This window comes from Siniperca chuatsi, linkage group LG2 (assembly GCF_020085105.1).
Source record: "Siniperca chuatsi isolate FFG_IHB_CAS linkage group LG2, ASM2008510v1, whole genome shotgun sequence".
In the NCBI taxonomy this organism is placed as follows: domain Eukaryota; kingdom Metazoa; phylum Chordata; class Actinopteri; order Centrarchiformes; family Sinipercidae; genus Siniperca; species Siniperca chuatsi.
Genome location: NC_058043.1, coordinates 27,876,364 through 27,899,817, shown reverse-complemented (window position 1 = coordinate 27,899,817; position 23,454 = coordinate 27,876,364). Strand labels below are relative to the sequence as shown.

The 23,454-nt window shown below is 42.6% G+C and overlaps 1 protein-coding gene across 1 annotated transcript; it reads left to right on the top strand.

Annotated features, from left to right (window-relative positions):
- The first annotated feature begins 546 nt into the window (after positions 1-546).
- Positions 547-23,130, top strand: rybpb (RING1 and YY1 binding protein b). Its single transcript, XM_044169154.1, has 5 exons — positions 547-718; positions 1,317-1,442; positions 19,034-19,339; positions 19,427-19,525; positions 19,849-23,130. The coding sequence occupies exons 1-5, from the start codon at positions 693-695 to the stop codon at positions 20,096-20,098; spliced, it is 807 nt and encodes a 268-aa protein (XP_044025089.1). The 5' UTR covers positions 547-692; the 3' UTR covers positions 20,099-23,130.
- Positions 23,131-23,454: the final 324 nt, after the last annotated feature.

Genomic DNA, 23,454 nt, shown 5'->3' with positions numbered 1-23,454 from the left:
ATTGCTAATAATATTATTATTATTAACCATAAATGAGCATGACTGCTGCCCGTGGTTATCAGCAGGTCCCTAATGGCTTTTACATAGATCAGAATTAAAAACAGGATGTTTTTTTTAACTCTACCTGTGTAAAGACCTTGAGCTAGCTGTACTTTTGTAACGGGATTTTGTTTTTGATGTGACATATTAGTACTTTTGACAAACCTGTAATAAGGGCTTTCTTTTCTTTTACTTGTCTGTGCTACCTTAAATTAATTGCTTTTGCTATTTGTGAATTGTTTCCTTTGACTTTTTTTCTTCTTCCATCTTGTAAAGCACTTTTAATGTGATTTAAAAGTTCTACACACATTTGTTTTATTACAGGCATTATGGACGATATCAATATTGCAACATTGTAATCTTTATGTAGCCTGTGTGTGTGGGTTGACATGAGGTCTGTCAAATTTTTTCGAGTAGTTATCAAAAGAGCTACTAAATATCCATCCAGACTTTTAAACCGACTCGCGCTCTGATTGGCTGAGTGACGGTCACGCGGTGTAGTGCAGTCAGTCGCTGTGCCGTGCCTCGAGCCAGCGCTGAGTGGAGACTGTCTGCCAACAGCTTCAGCAGCGGCTCTATCTGGAACCCAGTACACTCACTGACAATTAAAGGAGGCCCCTTTTTCTTCTTATTTCCAAGGACTATTCTTCACCATGGGCGACAAGAAGAGCCCTACCAGGTAATGTGACCACCCACTGTCGATTTATACTTGTTTTGTGCGTTTTGGGCTCGATATTTGGATGCGTTTCCCTCACACAGGGATCGTTTCTCCCTTTTTCAGTTGGTATGCCATAGCTAGCTAGAATAGTGCAGTCACTATGGCGGCTTCTCGCTCCCTATAACCCAGTCACTTAACAGACAAAGGGAAATTTTTCAGAGGATACGCCTGGCATTCCCTGAAACGCTCTTCCGCCTCGATTAAGCCTTTTGGAGGGTCAATGTCGAAATGGACATTGTTTGATATTGGTTTTGTTAGCCGACATGCTACGCTTCGATGCCGAAAATTTTAGCAATGCTTGCCTGCCTGTTAGCCTAGCTGGCGATACAATCGGACGGTGTGGAGCTTCGCCACTGTGGGGATTAATTAACCAAGGAGATCTACTTGCCGGGACTCGAACCCAATGTTAATGACAACACCACCATAATTGTGCTGTACTAAGTAGCTTGCGTATTACACAACGTGTTATGTTTGTCACAATCTCCTTTCTTGTTAATTCATGAAATTCTGGTGGTATTTCAAGAACTAACTTGACTTTAACATTTGTCTAATTTGTAAGGCCAAAAAGACAAGCCAAACAGACCGCTGACGACGGCTACTGGGACTGTAGCGTCTGCACCTTCAGGAACACCGCCGAGGCTTTCAAATGCAGCATCTGCGATGTGAGGAAGGGCACATCCACAAGGTAATGTAGCTCGCTCTCTCTCTCTCTCTCTCTCTCTCTCTCTCTCTCTCTCTCTCTCTCTCTCTCTCTCGTCTGAGGGTCTCGTTTTTCCCCTGCTTGGCTGGCTGCAGCAGCATTGCATCGCAATTTATGGGAATGACAACTTTGATCGACAGCCTATTTGTCGGTGAGCGAATAGGGACTTGTTGATGGACAATCTTGCAAACATCTGCCGTTGTCTGGATTATCCGTAGTTTCTCATTTTATGCGACTAACATTGCATTGCTTCTATGCATTCGTTTAGGTAGGCTGGCTGCTTCACTAGCCAGATTGTGTGTGTGTGTGTGTGTGTTTGGGGGTATATACTTCATGATGGCTATACAGCTACACTGCATCAACAGAGCAACAGCGAAAGGGCTGCCTTTTCATGGAGTGAAACAAGTGTATGCATTTCTCCTACCTGTAGGATTGCCGAGGTTCTTTTAATGGTCTCACAAGTCAGATTTATTGTGCATGAGGTGGATGTACAGTAAGGAGGTGACTATATTTCTTAAGTCGTAGAAAAGGTTTCAGTCGTAGTCATCTGGACACTGTTTTCAGAATCAAGACGTTTCGGCTCCCATCCGGAAGTCACTCTCTATTTCTTAAGCCAAGAAAGGTGGTTGTAATCAGAATTAGAGATAAACCCCAGATGTGCATTTTTGATATTTCTTTGTCCATCAGACTTTTTCCTTCGTGCCATGTAGTTTAAGCCAGTCAGTCATTTCATGCCCAGCCTGGTGTGACTGAGTGTTCACAGGACGTTCACCAGTTTTTTTTTCAATGTTCTAAAAATCAAACTGTTTTTGTCATGTCAGTCCACACATTAATGTATGATTAATCATTTTCAAAACTCAATCTGCCACAAACTTGCTTTGTTCCTGAATATGTTTACAAGTGAATTCAATCATGTTTGCTCCATATCAATCATATCAGCATTTATAGTAACAGGCTTGTATGTACCAGACATTTCCCATGAACCTAACTCAGAACACATTTTGTAATGTCAGCAGAAGACAGTGTCTTATGGGAAACTGAGATGAAATCACTGTATAACTTGAATATCATGATGGGATTCCCTTTCGGTTTTGTGTATACTGACACCTCCTCTTTCTGTTCTGGGGAATGTTTTTGATGAGAAGTTGCGTGTGCCACCGTGTGAGTTTGTTTACTCATGTCATCAGTTGCATGATTGAGATGGAGAGATAGATGAGTCATTTGTGGGTTTGTTGACAAGTTCCCTGCACTCTAACCTTTCCAGCTGTGGTTTTACAATGAGTGGCTCGGCTGACACCCCGGCACACCACAAACGGGGAGAACACACTGATGCTGGTTTACTGAGAATCCAAAAGATTGAGCTCAATCTTTATTGTCTGGCTCCCCTCCCCCTATGATCTTTTCCTAGCAGCATGTAGCTTAAGACCACAGCTGATGATGCAGGCTGAGCCGGCTGCGTGAAAGCAGGAAGCATAGACAAGCATGTCGTATCCATCCTACCACTGTGTTTTGGCAACGGCCCAATTGCCTCTATTTGGTAAATGGGAGCACATGACATCATAGGAGTGGTTGTCACACATTCCTGTTTGATCTGAATAGTTAACCTTTGATGAATGCATTTGTATAGTTGTGCGGCTGCCTCTTATTCTAATGAGTACTAATTAGCTGTCTTTTCTTCACTGTTTGATGTATTCCAGCAAAGCATGGGACGAAGCAACATGCTCTTAGCTAAATTACTCACACTTAAGGCTATGTGTGGATGTTTGTCTTGCTGCTTTTATCTGAGGCTCTACTTTGCTTTTATGCAGAAGGACACGTGTGTTCACTAATTAGAGTTCCTCACTGCTGGTAGGAGTCAAAACACTTCTTTTCTCACATTGAATTTTGATTTGGATCTTCAATTTGTGTTTACTATGAGATAGGTGAACTTTGGTATTTTTTTGTGCAGTCAGTGTGACATGATTGTATTTATGATTGTATTATGTTTGAAATGGTTGATTTGGGTGGTGTGAATGTCTGTAAGCTACCTCCTTCCACACTCTCCTTCCACACAGTCCCCAAATATAGCTTTCTTTTCCTGTGTCCTAGGACAAAGGTCAGACAGTATTGACTGTATTTGAACGTAGTAAGGAGAAGATGGATGCAGTTGGTTTAGGCAGCATCACATCCAATCACACCTTTCCTGAAAGGGACAGTTCACCCCAAAACCAAAAATTTAGATTTTTCCTCTATCCTAAAATATGTATTTTTGATTTTGGGGTAAACTGTCCCTTTTTAAAAGCTGTTGGTACAACAGGTAGCAGTCAGTAGACATTAGTGCAGTAATGTGGTTGCTAGCTGCAGTTTGAATCATAGAGGGTCTACCCACCTGTCCTAAGTGAAATTCAAGATCTGATTAATATTTCCATCCCCTTGAGCTTGATACATCCATCTCTCACAGTCTGCATTGAGTCATTGAGAAACCAGCTGTTTCTACAGGTGTTGATGGAGAATACACAATTAACATGATCCATGGTGACTGACAGATAGTGGCTTACACTTCAGCGAGGCTTGAATTGCACTTTGTCCCCTGCCAGCAGTAGGTAAGCTAGGTAACTGTGGGTCATGCAGCTGTGATTTGTGCAGATGGAGGCAAGAACGTGTGTTAACGAGCAAAACTCTGGCTGTGGCATCAGCATGCAGGGAGAGTCCCTGCTCTACCCATCCGAGCGCAGCCTAACAAACCTGTTGACCCAGTCCTGCTCAGTGATGTAACATGATACCCAAGTAGGCTAATGCTAACTCTGCCACTCTGACTCTTAAGCAAGAAAGCACTTTGCTTTTTGCACCTGACCTCGCTGCTAATCTAAAAGTCCAAGTATTCAGCCCCTGCATTCAGTGACTGCTTCTTTGGTAATTGGAGAAGGGCTTGCATTAGCATCCCCTGCGAGGTGCATGTTATCGTATTTAAATGTTTCTGGCATCTTAACCTGATCACTGTGTGAAGTGACACCATGTTGCTGTACATCAGTTTGCTTTGTGGTGGTGTTTGGTATGCACCTCTGTCAGCCCGGGGGCCCAGGGAGAAACCATTAGGAGCCCTCTAAAGTTGATTGATGGTAGGGATCACAGGAAGTCTTGAGGTACCTCAGTCTTTGACTGCTGTGCTGTTATCTGTGCGGTATTATCTGTGCGCTATTGCTCTGTTGTCAACCATTTCAAGTAGCTTCTATCTGTGCTTTATATAAAACATAACAAATGGGTGTCTCTCACTTTTTAGCTAAATGCAGTGCTCTGACTAGATTAATCAGAATCAGAAATACTTTATTGATCCCCGAGGGGAAACTCTTTTGCTACGGCAGCTCACTATCACGTCAGTGCACACAGGAATGGAAGTACTAAGCAAAAAAAAAAGAAAAATACACTATAATACAGGTCAGAAAATAAATTAAGTACCAAATTAACTAAATTAACTAACTTACATGGTCCCCAATATCTGAAGCTCAGACTGCTGAAAGGGCATAGAACCTGAACCATTGCATCTGATATACTATGTATACAGCAGTGTGAGATATAGGGATTTATTCATATAGGTGTCAGATATAGGAGAAAAAAAGTTAAGAGTGTGTGTATAAATATTTATGCAAACATAATAGCAACTTGATACTTGTTCATACAGTGTTGCAGTGTTATATATTTTTTAAACACGATTTTTTTTTAGGGCTTTTTGCCTTTATTAGATAGGGACAGCTGAAGAGTGACAGGAAATGTGGGGGTGTAAGAGGGGATGATATGCAGCAAAAAACCACAGGCTGGATTCGAATTTAAAGGATACCCAACCCTAAAGCCATGAGTCAGTAGTGGGGCTAAAAAGTAAAAGTGCATCTCTGTCTTTGTGTAAGTGTTGAGGCTGCACAATTATTTGAAAATGATTGCAGTGTGTGTTTGTGTGTCTCAGTGTGTGCGCCTTTCTGTCTTTTAAAATGATGGAATAGAGTCATTATAATCCGTGGATTCTACCACTGTCACATTAAGGCAAATTGTCTAGGATAATGGAATTACATAAGAGGGACATGCTGGCGCTCAATTTATATCTGCACTTCCTCGCCCACCCCTTGCCCCCACAGCAGCCCCCACTCAGAGGAAACTACATTTGCTTATCCAGCATTATCAGCATCTGCACTAAAACCCTAAGCACGAGCGGGTAGCCCTAATCTTTACATGTTAATTGCCGGATTTAAAAGTTCTTAATTACTTCATGGGATTTGGCAGAGTGTGAGTGATTAAATACAGTAGCCAATTTGTCAATCTGACAAAACAGAGCAATGTTGAGAGAGCTGTTGAATCGGGGCTCCTCCCACTCCGCAAAAAGATGAGGCAAGCAAATGAGTGTGACAGTGAAGGAGCGAGGAGTCTCGGGAAAATACAGAAAAAGGCATATGAGGACAAGGAGAGAGGGAGTGAGGGTGTTGCTAAGTGTGGAGTCACAGCTAGCTGACGAGTAAGGAGAAGAAGAAGAGGGCAAGAGAGGACAAGCGGAGAAACAGAGCGGTGAAGGGACAGAGAGGAGTGTAGTGTCTGGACATTTATATGTGTGTGTTGAAGGAAGGGGAGCACTGATGGCTGCACTGATGGCTGCAAGGGGGATGTGCTCACTCAACCAAGAGTCTCCAGGGGCTAAAGCAGAGCGAAGCACATCATTACCCAGGGAGGGAGAGAGCTAGACTGAACATCCTCTTCTGTTTCTACCAGCACCACCATCCATGAATGGGGAAAGAACAGCACCATTTGACATGTCATTTGCTACAGATGAGATCAAGAGTGGAACCAGAATGGACCACTTTCTCTTGGTAAAGTTATGAGGTAATTCTTGTCAAAGGAGTCAAAGTTTTTGATCCCACTGAGTTTGTCTGAACATCATCGAGAAGCTATAGACCAAAAATCAAATCAGTTTGGTAGATTTGAAACATGGCTATAGTAGTCAGTAGAGGCTTTGTGTTTGACCTCTTGGTGTCAGGTTTCCTCACTTGATGTTTTTTGTTAGCTTGCTTGATGTTGTTCCCCTTGTGTAGATCACAAGAGCTTGCAGTGAAGGTGCAATGTCTCCTTAGGCAGGGCTGCTTGATGATTTGTTGAGCAAATTCAAACCAGGCTCTGTTTATACTAAAGCAAGTGGGCTTGACAATGATGGGACAGTGACAAGATGGAGTGACCGGGTCTACTTGACAGATAACTCACACACACCAGAGACAAACAGCAGGAGGAAGGGTGAAGAAGACCCACTTAAAGCCAGCCTAGGGTGGGTGGTGGGGTGGCTAATGCACTGGGAGAAAGTGACGAGAGAGCAGGGAAGAAGACAGAGAATGATGGAGAGGAGGAAAACAATGATGATGATACTGAGCAATGTGACCCAGTGCTGCAGATGACTCACTGTCAGTCTGCCTGATGCCAGAAAAGGCATCAGGCCTGAAAGGTCAGTCATGGAAAGGAAAGACTTGTCAGTGTGAAGATGAAGTCTCTTACACATGAGCAGACAAAAAACATAGACATTTCCTCTTTTAATTTCTCTGTGATAGACCTCCTTTTCTTCTTGCTTATGTCTGTCTCACTATCAGGAGAAGCAGAAAAACAGACTCCCGGCAGCTAGCATGGTGCATAAGGTTTACAGTTATTGCAGAAAAGTTGAGATATCTTTGAGAGATTTCCCTGAATTCCTTTGCTCTGTCCAGTAAATGTGAGCATTCAGTACCACGGGAACTAAATGTCATGCCTGACTGTTGAGCTCTTTTGCTGTTTGAGGAAAAGGTGTGGGGTGTAGATGCTGTCTAGGAGCCTGCTGTGCATACAGAGCACCTCAAGAAATTTGATGCGAACATTGTTGGGGATCCACAGACCCCCACAAGGAGTGCAAGGTGGAGGGGATAGAGGGGGAGAAGTGACAGCAACATTAAGTCCTCAAAGTTCTGACTGGAAGGGACTCAGGAAAGGATGAATGCTTAATGCCTCTGGTGGGCAGTGGGAATGAATTGAGAAGCGCTGTAGCCCCAGGCTGCTCTTCAGGTGCTATTCTCATTCAACCTTCACAACACTGTGAGGCTGTTTGTATCTGGCATTAACATGCGTCTTGGATGATCCGATCACAAGTGGACAGCTCCAAGTACGTCACTTCATACCTGGCATTAGAATGCGTCTCCACATGCGTCTCGAGTGACCACTTGTGATCATGCAAATCCCCTATCTACATGCAAATAAACACGTACATCATTTCCGTTTGAAAAGATCAAATACGTTGTTATTTTTAACCTGAATTAGATGATTTTACTGTTTATCAGACCACAAATGAGACAAGAATTAGGTTGGAAAAATGACAGACGCCGCTAGAGCAGAGTGTTCATGGGGGCCGGTTCTCACTGATTACTGTACAAAAACACAACTTTATAACTTTATTCACATTTTGGTTAAACTGGGTCATATTTTATAGAAAAAATATTTTCTGGTTTTCCTTTTGATTTCCTCCACTTGCTCTGCCTCAACTCTTGGTGATTTCCGGAGTTTCCTGATGGACAGATAGCTTTACTTGTTGCTAAAGTAACCGCAAACTGCTGCTAACTGTAGCTGTAAGCTTTATTAGCTTCATTAAGTTAAACCTCCTCCCGGCAGTCCAAAGCTCCTGTGCTAGCAGCGTAAAAAGCAACACTCCCCTGGTGCTCTGAGCTCCCAATCCGGGCCGTTAATATTGCTCTCTTGAGAAATACAGTAATTTTACCTCGCAGATCATCTTAATATTGTGACACTTGATTCAATATTTTCACATCTCAGTGAATTAAGGGTTTATATTGACCAAACCAGAATTGGTGATTGTTGGAAAAATGGAAAAACAAACCAAGACAATTTTGGTCAGTTTTATTTTGTTTCTGTCGAATGAAGTGTGTTTTACAATGTTATGTGAGGTAAAATTACTGTATTTGTCAATGAAGTCTGGTGGATTTGAGGAGAGCGAAATAGAGCTGGTTATTGCCACTGATTTCCCGAATCGGTTATCTCAAGATACTGTCCCCAGACATAGAGGTCTACAATTCAGGACGAACCCAAAGGCCACTGACAAATTTAGGCTGGCTTTCATTTTCGCACACTGAGGGTCAGATTCAGTCCTAAAATACACGTTTCTATTAGTGCTGAAACCGTTAATTTATTAGTTAATCACCATAAAATTAATCATCAACAAGTCATTTATCAAGAAAAAATCTAAATATTTGCTGGTTCCAACTTCTGAAATGTGAAGATTTGCTGCTTTTCTCTGTTATAATGGTAAATTGAATATTTTGGGTTTTGGACTGTTGGTTGGACAAAACAACTAAAGATGTCACCTTGGGCTCTGGGAACTTGTGATGGACATTTTTCACTATTTTCTGACTAATAAATTAACCGAGAAAATAATTCACAGATTAATTGATAATGCCAAGCCCAAGTTGACCTATTTAAATTGCTTTTGTCCAACCCCCCACCCTGCCACCAAATTTGTTTGATATAATTGGAGACCAACAAAGCCAGCAAATATTCACATTTGTAAAACTTGAAGGAGTGAATTTTTGGCACTTTCATTTAAACAATGACTTAAATGGTTAATCAGTTATCCGCTGATTAAAATTTCTGTCGATTGACTAACTGTTTCCGCTCTAGTTACTATGAAATATTAATAGTGAGTTTACTATAAAATGATGCATGGATAACAATCCATACTGATAATTTTGCTCTTGTCTCAAGTCATCTAACACATGCACACCACTTTTTTTGCACCGTCGTCAGACTCATGAATTGGGTCAGGCAGGGGCCATGCAATGCTCTTCCCAGACATACATCAAGTCATTCTGGAAAGATTGTTCAACAATAGAACAATAGAGCATATATATATATGACTGGTTAACAAATTTGAAGCAGCACAGGCAGGCAGCTCTGGGCTCGGCTCCATCACTCTCCATACTGGTAGGGGGGAGGGGAAGGCATCACGTGTTTCTACATGATGATCAAGGCATACGGCAAGTGTTGACACAGACAAGTGCATGTAGATCATCAATTACATGGTTACCAGCATGTCAGCGGGTGGTGCTGTGATCAAACTAAAGCCCTTTTAAAACAGAGACTCCGCAACACTGCCGTAAAGAAAACCTGTCATTACGCCGGCTTTGCTTTTTTTACACTGAACCAAACAACACCGACATAATGCTGCCCCAGTGTGGGATTTTAGATAGCCGGTGTTCCGGAAGCAAAAGAGGCGTGACGTGTAGCACAACAGCGGTGGAGTCCTATCCTGCCAGCTCCCCTGTTTTACACAGGCATAGATTCTGCTCTGTTACTACTGCTGCTGCTGGCTTAACAGCGGAACAACAATGCCCCCCCCATTCCGTGTTTGTACGTTTTATACAGAACAGCAAATCGGAATAACGGCGCAACATTCCCACCTTCAACGGGAAGTATAAGAGAGGCTTAAGGCCCTGTGGCATTCTCACATGCTGGATCTGAGAGATGTGCTCCAGGCTGAGATTGTGATGGTCTCTCAGTCCTATGTGGGGGGGGACCAGGTCACTGCTGAATGCATATGAATTGAGGATTCATGTTTCTGAACAACCTTGTATGTCATTGAGGACAAGGAGCCCACGTTCATACTGTGTAGATGCGGTTATTTACAAAGTCTGAATGAGAGAGTGGGTGATGTTAAATAGTCTGAGCTCTTCAGTGGGCTGTCCATGGTCAAAGAATACTGTTGTCTGTTGGCTGTCTCACTCTATCTCTCCTCTTCACTCAGCTGTCTGCCTCTGCATTCACTCAGCCTGGCAGGAAATAATTGCTTGTCCTCCACACAGCACTTCAAATAAAAGAGCTGTGTTAATGAGGGCTTTCCTGCGCCTCTCTCTCTCTATCACACCCTCCATCGCTCGCTCACTCTCTTCATTACTCTTCTTCTCCAGGAAGTGCTGGGGCTCATTGTTTTTGGTTTCTCTAGAAAGAGTTCCCTCTGAAACAGCAGCTTCAGCTTTTGCTCTTGGCTTGCTCTAGCAGCTGCTCCTGGCCAGCGAGAGCACCAGCTGAGCAGAGGTGTGTCTGTCTCAGGGATGGTTCAGGCTGAGTGGAGCAGTCTAACTATGGGTGTCAGGCTGACTGAATTAGGAGCTTTTAAGCATGATGATAGTTATTTCAGGGCATCCCGTGGAGGGAGTCTCCCCACTCCTCAGTGGAATTTAGGGGCAAGCATAGGAGGAGCTGTCAATCATGGCCCATTGTTGTGCGAAGGGGAGGTAATAAGCTGTGAGCCCTCACAGTGGGAAATGATTCAACAGCAGGCTTTACACACTTGACACAGTCACTCACACACTCACACTGATTCCCCAGGAATGTATTGGCAGCAGTGGGAGGTTGGAACAATTTCTGCAATTGGACCCTGGGGTTTACTCCTAGTCTTACTGCCAGGATCATTTCCAGTACCTCTTGTGAAATATAGATGTTTCTTATTTGATTTGGATTTTTGCAAAATAATATGGTTCAGTTATAGATGGGGCTGTACGATATGATGATATGTATCGTGTGTTAGAAAAATGTGTTATCGTTTCATATTATTCTCTATTATGAAGCAAATCGCGTGCAGATGACGCAATTATTTCTGCACGTACGGACGCAGGCAGGAAATTTGCATGAAGGCGACACAAACAAACATGGAGGAATCTAGTGAACATGGCACAGAACAGGGTAATTCTGAACAGGAGAAGGACTCTGACCAGCCAAGAGAAAACAAGGAGCTCATACCTAAAAGAGTGGCTACTTCTGTTGCATGGACATGGTTTGGGTATGAAAAAGTCTGACACAGAACCCCAAAATCCTACTTTGCAAATTATGCGGCAGACTGGTCCCCACAACAGACCCAAGGTACACAATATCATGCCAAAAACATTTCACTCAAGTTGAGTTGCTTATCAACGTTGATTTGACAAAACGTTTGCTAGTCACCATTATTAGCTTAAGCCTATGGCATGAGGAGGCAGAGCCAGGCAGCCTTATATGCTCACTAAGCCAGTTGCCTAGGGCCCCGCAAATTACACAAGGGCCCCGCCTCCCCCTCAAAGAGCTGGGTGTCAATGTTTGATGAGAGGATGAAGCTGAACTATCCTTCTGGTCATGAAGAGAGAAAAAAAAACACAAAGTGAATTGCGGGAACAGCAATCAGGTAAACGTGTTTGCTCCTTTCCAAGTTTGATGCGTGCAAATAACAGTAACGTTAAGTTGATGTGCTAGCTTGCAGTGCATCTCTCTCTAGTCTCTGTCTTGCTAACGTTAGCTGGGTGTTGCATCTCTTGCCAACCACTTACAGGACAGTGTTCTGTGGCTTTGCGCCTGACAAAAGTGAGAGTGAAATACAACTGTTTATTCGGTTTGATAAACACCAACGGGCAACGGTGTTTAGAAACTGCAACTCGGAAAAGATAACTGTGTCGCACGTAAACATGCTTTCATATGTGCGTGCATGAAATGAAACTCGCATTTTCCAGCAGCAACCTCTGTGGGGACCAGTCCAGACAATATATGGGCGTGATGGCACTCCTCATAGGCACACAAGACAATGATTATCTAGTCTCTCAGTCAAGGTTTAGTTATAACTATGGACTAATGCAAGATGGAAAGCAATGGATTAACACTGACTATTGATTACAGTAAATATTGTATTTAAAATGTTGATAGCTGGGCATACAGGGCAATATGGATGCACATCTCTCAATAAATAATAACCATCAAGTATTTAGCCAAGCCATAGTATAAACAGTATTTTATATTTGAAAATGTATAAAAGGAAATCTGGAGTCGAGGCAGATGGCCACCCACCCAGATCCTGGTTCTGCTCGAGGTTTCTGCCTGTTAAAAGGGAGTTTTTCCTTGGAACTGTTGCCAAATGCTTGCTCATGGTGGGAATTGTTGGGTCTCTGTAAATATTATAAAGAGTACAGTCTAGACCTGTTCTATATGAAAAGTTCCCTGAGATAACTTCTGTTATGATTTGGTGTTATGTAAATAAAATTGAATTGAAGTTAAGTGACAATGTGCAATTACTACTGGCCCATTTTCGGGTGAACTAAATATGCAAGAGTAGTCTTACATGTCACTGTTTATAACACAGGCCCTTTATCCTTTGCTGGAGTGGGCGCTTTAAAAGAAAATTGGGGGCATAAATTAAGAGTATACCCTCTTCTTCAGGCACCACTACATCACTGGTTACTGCGTTACGTTTTGGAAATTGTTGGTGATATATGATGCTACTGTTAAATTGGAAAACACCTTTAGGCTACAATTGCATTAAATGTCAATCCAAAACACTAGTGGAACAACATCACAGCCACTGAGCCCTGTCCAAACCAACATAAATTCCATTTGTAGACCGATTTTGCAGCATGTTCATATCACTGATTATCAATTATAAATATACGCCGGCCTTCCTCTATATATAGACTTACTAGAATTAACCAGAAAATTAAACACAAATCAATTTCAATTTATTTGTTTATATAAATATGCCAATTCATAACAGAAGATATCTCATTGCACTTTTCCTATAGAGCAGGTCTAGACCGTACTCTTTATAATATTAATTACAGAAACCCATCAAATCCCACCATGAGCAAGCATTTGGCGACAGTGGCAACAATAAATAAAAAGAGCTAAGGACACCGCGGCGGGTGCAAAAAGAATTAGGCTGCAGATTTGCAAATCAAATAAAATGCCACTTTAAAAGCAGAATAAAACATCACCAAAGCAGACAACACAGATGTAAACAATATACTCTACAGCAGCTGCAGCCACAAACAAGCAAAGAGACATGCACAGTTTCTATACACCACGCATACACAACGCTACGTTGCTATGCAACGCAGTGGTTGTTGACCTCTCTCTCTGTAGTTGTTGTACTCACCTGTCTGAACGTCATTCTGTCAGCCTTGCACCACAAAGTCCTCCACAATCTGCTGTAAGTTCAACTTTTTTGCTTGACCATTCTCAGTGCATACAAAACCAGTCCACTCAGCCACTTTGTCCCACAATAACCAGTCCACTAGTCTGTCTGTCTCACTGCGCTCCTAAAAGTTTTCAAATATTTTGAGCTGAAGTCACAACTGTGACAGCAATTGTCAAAAATAGCAGAAAGGCCTCACACACCTCACAGAAGGAAGAAGTTCATAAGAAATGTAGCAAATGTAGAAGTCACTGCTGTAGGAGCCACCGTAAGCATTTTAGCATTTAGCCTTTAGCCAGACCCAGCATGCACCTGTTGGCCATGCAACATCTTAGGTATGTTTGATTTGTTCACTTAGCGTGCTCCACGGGTGGTGCATAAAATTAGTGATTGATAAGGGTAGATCTGTGCATGTCAGTGTGTACAGAGTAAGTCATTGGACAGAGCTCTCTGGAGCTCTGCCCTCCTGCACCCACAAACACACCAGCAGCTTCTTCTCTGCTCCAGCCACTGATTTAACACCTTTAATTTTTCCTTTGAGGGCGACTAGCGCCCTCCAGAAGGTGGCGCCCTAGGCGACCGCCTATATGGCCTATGTCCAGGGCAGGGCTCCAGACTACGACCATTTAGTCGCATTTTGCAACCACTTATTGAGACAGTGCTCCTAAATTTTATAACTAGGAGCATCAGTGCGACTTGCAAATATGCTCCACGTTTTTTGTTTTGTTTTTGTAAATCATCATCGTATACCATGTGAAACAACAAGAGGGAGCAATAATTGTTAATAATAATTGTGTGTGTGTGAGAGAGAGAGCGTGTATTACTAATGTTGTGGGGACATAAATCTGTTTACAGTCACATTGTTGGGACTCACCTTCCTTTTGTGTGTGTGTGTGTGTGTGTGTGTGTGTGTGTGTGTGTACCTGTGTCTAGTCCGTAAGTGCTCTCGCTTGGCCCTTTGGTGACAATGAAACAAACTATCGATTCATTCTTCAAGAGAAAAGATAATTCAGACCCTTCCATTGTCGGACTGGCCATCGGTAGCATCGGGAGAAATCCTGGTGGGCCGGTCGCTCTGCGGGCTGCTTGAGCAGGTCTTTCTTTACTTTTCCTTCCTATTTGTCATAAGAGTAGCGTGGCTCCTTTTTAAGGAACAGGGCAGTGAGTGAGTGCGTGGGTGAGCGAGAGGGTGGCGGTGACTGCACTCGTTCCCGTGTCTTGCCAACTGCTGGTTGAAAGTGAAGATGGTTAGCCCCGAGGTTAGCATCAGTTTCAGCCCTGGAGGAAAACAAAGTCTTCCCTGTGCTTCCCGACCACGGTCTGAAAGCTGCAGCAAGAACAGTTAACACTATGCTTAAGTTACTTCATTAAGCAGATCATATAATTTAAAACATTTTTTTTAAATACTAGTCATAGTGATAACTATTCTTAATAGCTTTTTATTTGCAAAGCTTTTATTGCACTTGCAGTAAACAAGATTTTACTTGCCAAACAGCGGGGGGTGCTGGCTTTTAAATTACGGTGTTACGATGGTAGGGGGCTCAGTGGTTGATGGCTGTCATCGTTCATTGGCCCAACCCTAGGCTAGCCTGCTATTTAGCTATATTGGGTGCCTTTGTTGAACTTTTCATAAAGTCGATGTGCTCGTCAATGTGTCGGTGTCACCTTCCATGAACCGACCAGTCACAGCCTGGATGGGGCAGGACATTAAAAAAAGGTTGACGTGCTACAGTAAACTGTTGAACTCATTGTTATGCATGAATGGTTATAACAATTGACAAGTCACTACTTAGCATTAAGAAATTAGAGACTAACCACCAGTGTGAACCATTTTTCTTGCATAAGGATTTAATGAAGGAACAAAACCTACAAAAATGTTGGTTGTGTATTTGTTAAACTGCGGTATTGTCCTACTGGAATTAATATTATACTAGTGGTAGACTATATAGTATACTATTATACAAAATTATAATGAATATAGTAACATTATATAATATGTTAATATTACACTAACATTATACTAACATTATACTATTATATCAACATTATACTTTTTATTTAATGTTATATTATTATACTTTACACTAATTTATACTAGTTATTCATCCAGGTGGTGAATAGTGAATCTGCAGTGGACAGATGTAGATTTAGCCAGAGCCAGGATGCCAGTGCCATTGTGCCAATATGTGCTCCTTCTAGCCAGCCTCCTCCTAAGAGCAACACGTTCCCCTTGTTGTATTTTACATCTGCTTTACTAAAGTTATTGTTATAAATATTTTTCAGTAATCTTGTTTACGTAAACTGTGGCGTGGGTTGTTGGTGTATCGACAGGGGGCAATATTTGATATTGCAAAGAAAGGAACGTTATGTATTATATGTACTGCTCTGTGTGGCTGAGCACAGCACATTGTTATTTCTGTAAATTGTCTGTTTATTACCAAAGCATTTATCGGTAATACAGTTAAGATGGAAAGAAATATGAATGTCTTGCATTGCATGTCGATTTAAGTGGTGCTCTTAAATTTTGTGCTACTAGTGGAAAAAGTTAATCTGGAGTTAATCTATTCGAATACTGATTTGCAACAGTAGAAGCTTCGAAACATGGTCAGCCCTAGCTATATCGTGATATGTATCGTAATCTGGATATAATAAGACCTATATCTGGATTTTGGTCATATCACACAGCCCTAGTTGTAGAGTAGTTTCAGCATATTGTAGTTTAATTAGTACATTCTATGCTCAACAACCTGGACATATTATTTAAATATGAACCGTAATTAATCGGTGCCAACACTATTTGATAAATGCAAGTGACACACTTATAGTGTCATGCAGAATCTTCAGCCATGTTAACGAGCCACAGAGCATTTCTGTGCCAAGCCATGATGTGTGGTCAGTAAATAAATAATGGGGCAAAGAGAGTGGTGGCTCTGTCATGCCAGCAGCAACTCGTGGCTGACTTACAGCTGGCACTGAATCACTGCTTAACTACTGGGGCTGCTTCTGCCACCACTGCTGCTGCTGACACAAATGTCAGGCTCTGACCAGGGCTTCAACTCTGCAACAGGCAAAAGAGGTGTGGATCTTATCAGTCAATCAATCACTCATTCACCACCTCCTTGGCCAACATATCTCACAGCCAAACAAAAGGATTTCTGGTCCTGTTGGATGCTGTCTGTGTTTGCAATCTGTTTATGCATGGCTGTGAGTTAGAGATTTATTTCTTCACATTACATCATTGTAGCTTTGCTCACTGCTGTTTTCTCATGTAGCTCAAGCTGCCTCCCCAAAACTTGAGTTCTTTGTCACACTTTGTAAGTGGCATGTTGATGATTTCCCACCAGATGTTGACATCGGATCAGGAATCTGGTGATACTTAAAGGACCCATAAGATTCCCATGGGGTGGGCTGCATTGCGTGATTGGAATAGGAACGGGAAAACAAGGCTCAGAAGTGTATGGGAGTCTGGAAGAGTTAACGTTAAATTTGTTTTAAATGTCATAGTCATCAGTCATACAGTGTAGGACTGCTTTGACAAATTGGTATTGTGTCAGTATGGGCTAGCAGGTTTCATGCTGTAAACTCAACATCATTACTTCCTAATTAATTAGTTATCAACTTAATCACTTAAGCATTTAAAAGCATTGCCGAGTGTAGTTAGATTTAACCCATGTACTATGAATGGGAGCCCTAATACTCAACATGGGAAGTAATTACTCTAGATTGAAATGGTACTGGGATCAATTTGATGGGAACAGGAAGGGTTGGCAATTATGAAGCTAGGATGGGATGGGAAGAAAATTACACTCCCATATCACCATTTAATTCTCACCCACTGGAGGCCCCCAGAGGGTGGCTCACACAAGGGCAGCCGATAGAAAGCAAGCTCTAGAGAACCAAGGCAGCTAATGGATACTGGATCAACAGCCCAGGGCTCCTCAGCATTCGCCACAGCTGGCGTATTGATTGGAGTGTAGTGTGAGCATTATGACATGATGCTCTATTATGCCCGATTGATTGCCTTCTGATCGGCTGCACAGCCCCCACCCCCTCATCAAGAAGAGGGCCTCTCTGTCTGTAATAGGTCGCTGCAGGAGGAGACTAAATGAGCTTGATGGAGCAGTAAAGAAAAAAGTTGCAAATGAATTGGACTGTTAGAGTTTAAAAGTACTTGGCTACTAAAAGATAGAGGTACTGAGGGAGTGGAGTGTCATTTGCGGAAGACAGAAACAAAAGTAACTGGACTGGCAATCAGATGTCGCCAAATTAAAACACTAAGGCTAACCATTTAAGCAGGTGTCTAAAACCACTCTCCACAGCAAGCCACTGAAATCTGTGTCGTCACACTATTGAGCTTTTGTTTTTTCCACAAGCATTTGCTCTTAGATCCATTTCACTATAGCCCATTCACATGGCAAAGCCAAAAACATTTGTTTTCACTGTGAGAGCTTCATTTGCCTGGTGCTTAGACTGACAGAGTTTCAAGTTTCAAGACTCCCTACTTGACCACAGGTCTCCTAAAGCAGTCCTGAGGATTGCTCAGGGACCTCCTCTCCACAGCTTGGATATCACAAAAACTCTTCCTGCCAAGACTAGAATTGGGTTTGGAAGGGTTGGGTTTACACAGCTAGCTAGTATAACTTGTGTTCCTGTTGAAAGGCCTCCTGAGCTTCCATTGAGCCATGCCAGGCTGTTTGTTTGCATGCTAAGCTTTTCAAGTGCGTGTTTGTGTGTGTGAGTGTACTTGTGGTTTACTCTTCACCACGCTTGCCAGTGCTGGCCTGTGATTATCCATGTTGCTTGCTGCAGTTTGGTCTCTGGCTGAGTCGGAGTCTCTGGAAGGTTGCAGTCATCCTTCCTCTCCCCCAAGGTCCTCTGCTTCCCCCAGATGCTGCCAGCTGGTGTCCATTATGATGCAGGTGTGTGTGTCGGCTCAAGCAGCCTGACTTTGGGTTAGCATTTTGCCTCACAACTTCAGGCCCTGTTCATCTGCACAGCTGACCGAGCAAGATGCTGCTCTTGCTGCATGCATGTTTGTAACAGTTCTGCGGTGGAAAAGATGTTTTCAGCTGGTTTTATGTGAACCACCCCCTTTAGGAAATCAGTGGGATTTATCTTCCTTGCCTTTTGTTTTTTGCTGAATAAGAATAATCAAACTCAAAATGATGGTTATGGTTTGTATTTATGCATGTGTTTGAAAATGAGTCAAAAAAGGGACAGGGTAGCTCTATGGTTACTGGTGAGCTCAGTGAGCGGAGCAGCTACACCATGTCCAACCGAATCTCAGTCTATGACAAATGGGGCCAACCCTGCAGTAATCAGATTAGAGGACCTAAGTGATGTGCTGCAAATGTCCCACCTTGTGATCCTGTGCATTCATTTTATTACAGCCATGAACTAATGAGATTAGCTCTCAAAACAGAGCTGTTCCACCAGGAAGCGGCTGCGTAAACCTACCTCTGCAGCAGCCCCTTTCCTCTCGCCGGCCTCTAGGTTCAGTCACCTCTCTTCGTCAACCGTAGTGTGACTGTGTTGGTGCGTAGCCAGAGTCAGCTCACAGCTCCACTACGAAGCTAATCCATGTTTGTGCCTTGGATCTCCTCCACAGGAAACCCAGGATCAACTCCCAGCTGGTTGCCCAGCAGGTGGCTCAGCAGTACCCGATGCCTCCCCCGCCCAAGAAGGAGCGGAGGGAGAGGAGCGAGCGCACAGACAAGGAGCGCCCGGATGGGGAAGGAGAGCGCGCCAATGGAGAGGGACGCCCAGAGGGTGAGCGTCCAGAGAGAGTGAGGCCAGAGGGAGACACTCCTGAGAAGGAAAAAAGCGACAAGGAACAGCCAATCAAAGACAAACCCGACACAGAGAAGGACATCAGCCCAGCCGTCACGAAGAAGCCCAGCAGCAAAAAGACCAGGTCAGTGTACATGTCGAGGCTTCACTTGTCTCTGGATTTTGTCTGTGCTGGTATTATCCTCACTGGTGTGTATCTGTTTTCCTCCAGACCCAAATCAGACAACCATCAGAGCCCACCCAGTGACAAACACAGCATACAGTCTGGCAAATCAGCAACCAAGACCAACAAAAACTCTCACATTTCCAGGTGTGTAGCACCCTCACATACTCTGCGTCTCTTTGGCAGAACACATGGTTTCACATCTATGACTACACAGCACTTCTTTTTAGAGAAACTCATGCAGCACAAGGCTAGTGAAACCTCAAATGATTCACAAATGATCTTTTACACTAAACACCCACTCTCACTTTATATACACTTGTTCTGACTGTTCATGTGTCACCCGATGAATTGAGCAATTTAGTGTAACCGCCCCCACAGTGCTGGCAGCCGCCTCCTTGTTGTCGCTGAGACATACATATTGTGGTTATAAACGTTTGTTTTTTTCCCCCTCTGTCTATGCCCCTCAGGCCCAAACTGAAGAACATTGACCGGAGCACCGCCCAGCAGTTGGCTATAACCGTAGGGAACGTGACAGTGATCATAACAGACTTTAAGGAGAAGACCCGCTCCTCCTCCACATCCTCGTCCACCATCACATCCAGCGCGGGCTCTGAACAACAGCACCAGAGCTCCGGCTCCGAGAGCATGGACAAGGGCTCGTCGCGCGCCTCCACACCTAAAGGGGATCTCTCTGTGGGGCACGACGAGTCGTTCTGAGGTCCCGCCCCTTCCCCCCGTCTTCACCCTGCTCCACTCCCCCTTTTCCCCACGTTTCTGGACACTATGGATCCCATAGAGGGAGAGGTTTCACCTTTCCCATTGCTGCCCTGCCTCCATTCCATGACCACCCCTGGATGCTGAGAGGAGCTGGCTGGCTGAGAGGAACAGTGCGGTACGCCTGCCGGGGAAACAAATGCCCTGCAGGGGGAACTTCCCTCATGGTTACACCCATGGCACAGGCGAGGAGAGCTGGGCTACAAGGAATAACGCCCCCATCCCCAACCTCCCCCGCGGTAGCATCCAGACACTTGTATGTATTGTTTTATATTCGTACGTGGATGTGCGGCCAAGTTGACATTTTTTTGTTTTTGTAAAGAAGAATTCTCCGCTGGGCACAATAACCACCATCATTTCAATAACTTTAAACTATTATTACCCTTATTTATTACCTGTTGCACCTGTATACTTTGATGTTCTCCTTTTTATGTTGAAGCTTTGCTGTGTAGCTCTGCCGATCGATCATTCCTTCAGTGTTTTTATTACAGTTTGAAAATGATAGGACAAGACTCGAGTCACACAGACAGACACACACACACACACACACACACACACACTGGTGCTAGATACACTGTGAAGCAGTTTTGCAGATCTCGGATTGCCCATTCACTCAATGTGACAAAGTGCTGATGAATCAAATTCTCATTCACTTTTCTCAACAACACTGTTTCACTCTGAACACTGTTGGGACCTCCATCAGGTCCGTTCTACTTGTTCTGTACAGGTCAATGTGCATCAGAAGAAGGTCACCGGAGGTTCAGACACCTGACTTTTTCAACTAGATTGTCTATGATTTAGTATGCTATAAGCAGATCTCTTATACAGTATCTTATGTCCTTAACTGTACAGTGTAGGCTGTTGTGTAAAACACTAAAAGCTGTTGATATTTTCTGCATTCCGTACTTAGATATTGAGTTTTCTGGCTGAAGGTAGAGCTGTCCTCTCAGCTTTTGAGCCAGAGTTTTTTTCTCTAGTGACTGAAGGATGGTTACACGCAGTTCCACTTGGTAAAACCATATCGAACTGTGAAATAGACTTGTTGTGTCAAGCTGTTGTGAATCGATCTCATTTTTCTTTTGTTGTGGTCCTGAAGACAACTTTGAATCTTCATTCTCTCAACCTGATATCCCAGAAAACAAGTGCAAAGACATGAACAATTTGAAAAGATTGACAATTCAATTGACTTTTTTTTTTTTTTTAATTAATTTAAGACTCCTGTCATTGAAGGCAAGAACTATTGCAGTACTTAATAGGACACAATTGCTCTTTCAAGTTTTAGAACAGCAAGGCTTATTTAAGGGTTTTAATTCACTTTCACCTTAGCTGATACTAGACCAACATAATTTCCTTTTAACTGTATGAAATTGTATAAAGAATAAATGTGTATATGATATCTTAGTTTTATTTATTGAAGGACCAAAGGAATTTCATAATGACATGATAAATAGACAGATAAATAACAATTTGAAATGCAATTATCTAATGTGTGAGATGAATAACAGTTTAAATAAAGACTAATATAATCCATGTAAATGGTGTTCTTATTGTCCACTTGTCTCTGTGCACGGCTAAATTGGGGCAGAGAACTGACAATACTGTGAGTTGAGTCGAAGAACACTACCGGCTCTACACCCAGTGCTGGATCTTGCCTCATTGTGCAGGCGATGAGAAGCAGACTGGGTGTGTGTGTGTGGGGGGTCTGCTGGGTCGAAGCCTTAGGCCTTAATAAGCCCCCTCTTCACTCTGCTGGACTTTCAGTACATGTAGCTCCCTTTAATAGAGGCCCCAACTCACCAATTGAGCCACTCCCAGAGCAACTAAAGCCAGTTTAGGTGAGGTTAACAAGACTCAAAAAAACTATCCTGCGAGGATCAGAGGGGCAGCATTTGGTCTGTGTTGACTAAAAGTTTTGCATTTTCACACGTAGGTATGATAATCATGTGTGTCGTAAGCAATGTTTGAAGCCCAAGAGATATGTGTTCATACGTTTTTTCTGCTCTTAAGCTATGGTTAATATGTAATTATGTACTTTATTGCATACAAATATGGAATCAGTGTTCAAAGTGAGGAAAAGCAATGTGAATAGAACTAAAAAGTGGGACTGTTGGGTCAGAGGGGAAAAATGTTTTGTCCAATTTTTACTGAGAATAAAAGCCTGCTTTGTAATGCAATCTATTAGAAATGGGCCTAAAAAGCCATCTTTTCACCTGCCTTATCTGCAACCACATTCACTTGACTGAGTACTCCCAACAGAAAGGATTCATTGTTAAATTATTGACAAATGGCCATTTGCTGAGTATATGAATTATTGCTTGTATATAGAATTTTAAAAAGGTGCAAAAGCAAACACTATGAATAATGGCATTGGAGCTGAAGTCTTTTGTTTCCTGTTTCCTTTCCGCGCAAGCAGTTCTGTTCTTGTGTGCGACCAGTAACCTTAATTTACTGTGTAAAGATGGTTACATTTTTTAGCTTTGTTTGTCAGAGACCCAAATATAGAAGGCTTGTTTACTGACTGTATAACCTTAACCGTGAATTTCCAATTAAGTGTATTATACAAACTCATTTCTTCCTATAACAGTGTCTTGTACAATGCTTTTAAAATTATTGCTCGGTTTAAAAAAAGAAAAGAAAAGAAAAAAAGTTTTAGGGACAGTACAATAATCCATTCTTTGTTTAATTCAGTTTTAGTTTTTCTTTTTCTTTCTTTTCTTTTTTTTTTTTATACATATAGCTGATGTGTCATTGTTTCCCCTTGTGAAATGGTCACATGTTCCTGGTGTGGAAATGTACGCAGCATTTTCAGCGGATCACGGCTCCTCGTCTAGCTTATAATGTTAAAATAATACGTTTCTGGCATGTGCACGACTTTGCGCTTATAGGCTAACCTGATAATTTTCCTCCGCTTCAAATAGAAATGTCTATTTATGAATTTTGCTTGTAGTTTTTCACAAATAAAATTGTTAAAGTTATCTATTTTCTGGCTGCTTTGAGTCCTTTATTGATGCTATCCACATATACACATGTATTTACAGACACATGCAAGTTCAGATCTTCAGTTGCTTTGTACTATCAGATAACAGGAAGTGTGAATGGATCTGAGACGGCTATTGATTGAGATGTCCTGGGGAGTGTGTGTGTTCATAGTAGAGGAGGCCTCCACAATGCAGTAACATATGACATGTAGTAGCCATAATATTGACAACAACTTTCAATCATGTTTCCCTCCAGAGGCTGGTTAGCAGCTCACTAATGCACCTAAAAGCTCCAACCAATTACTGCATTCCTCTGTGGCC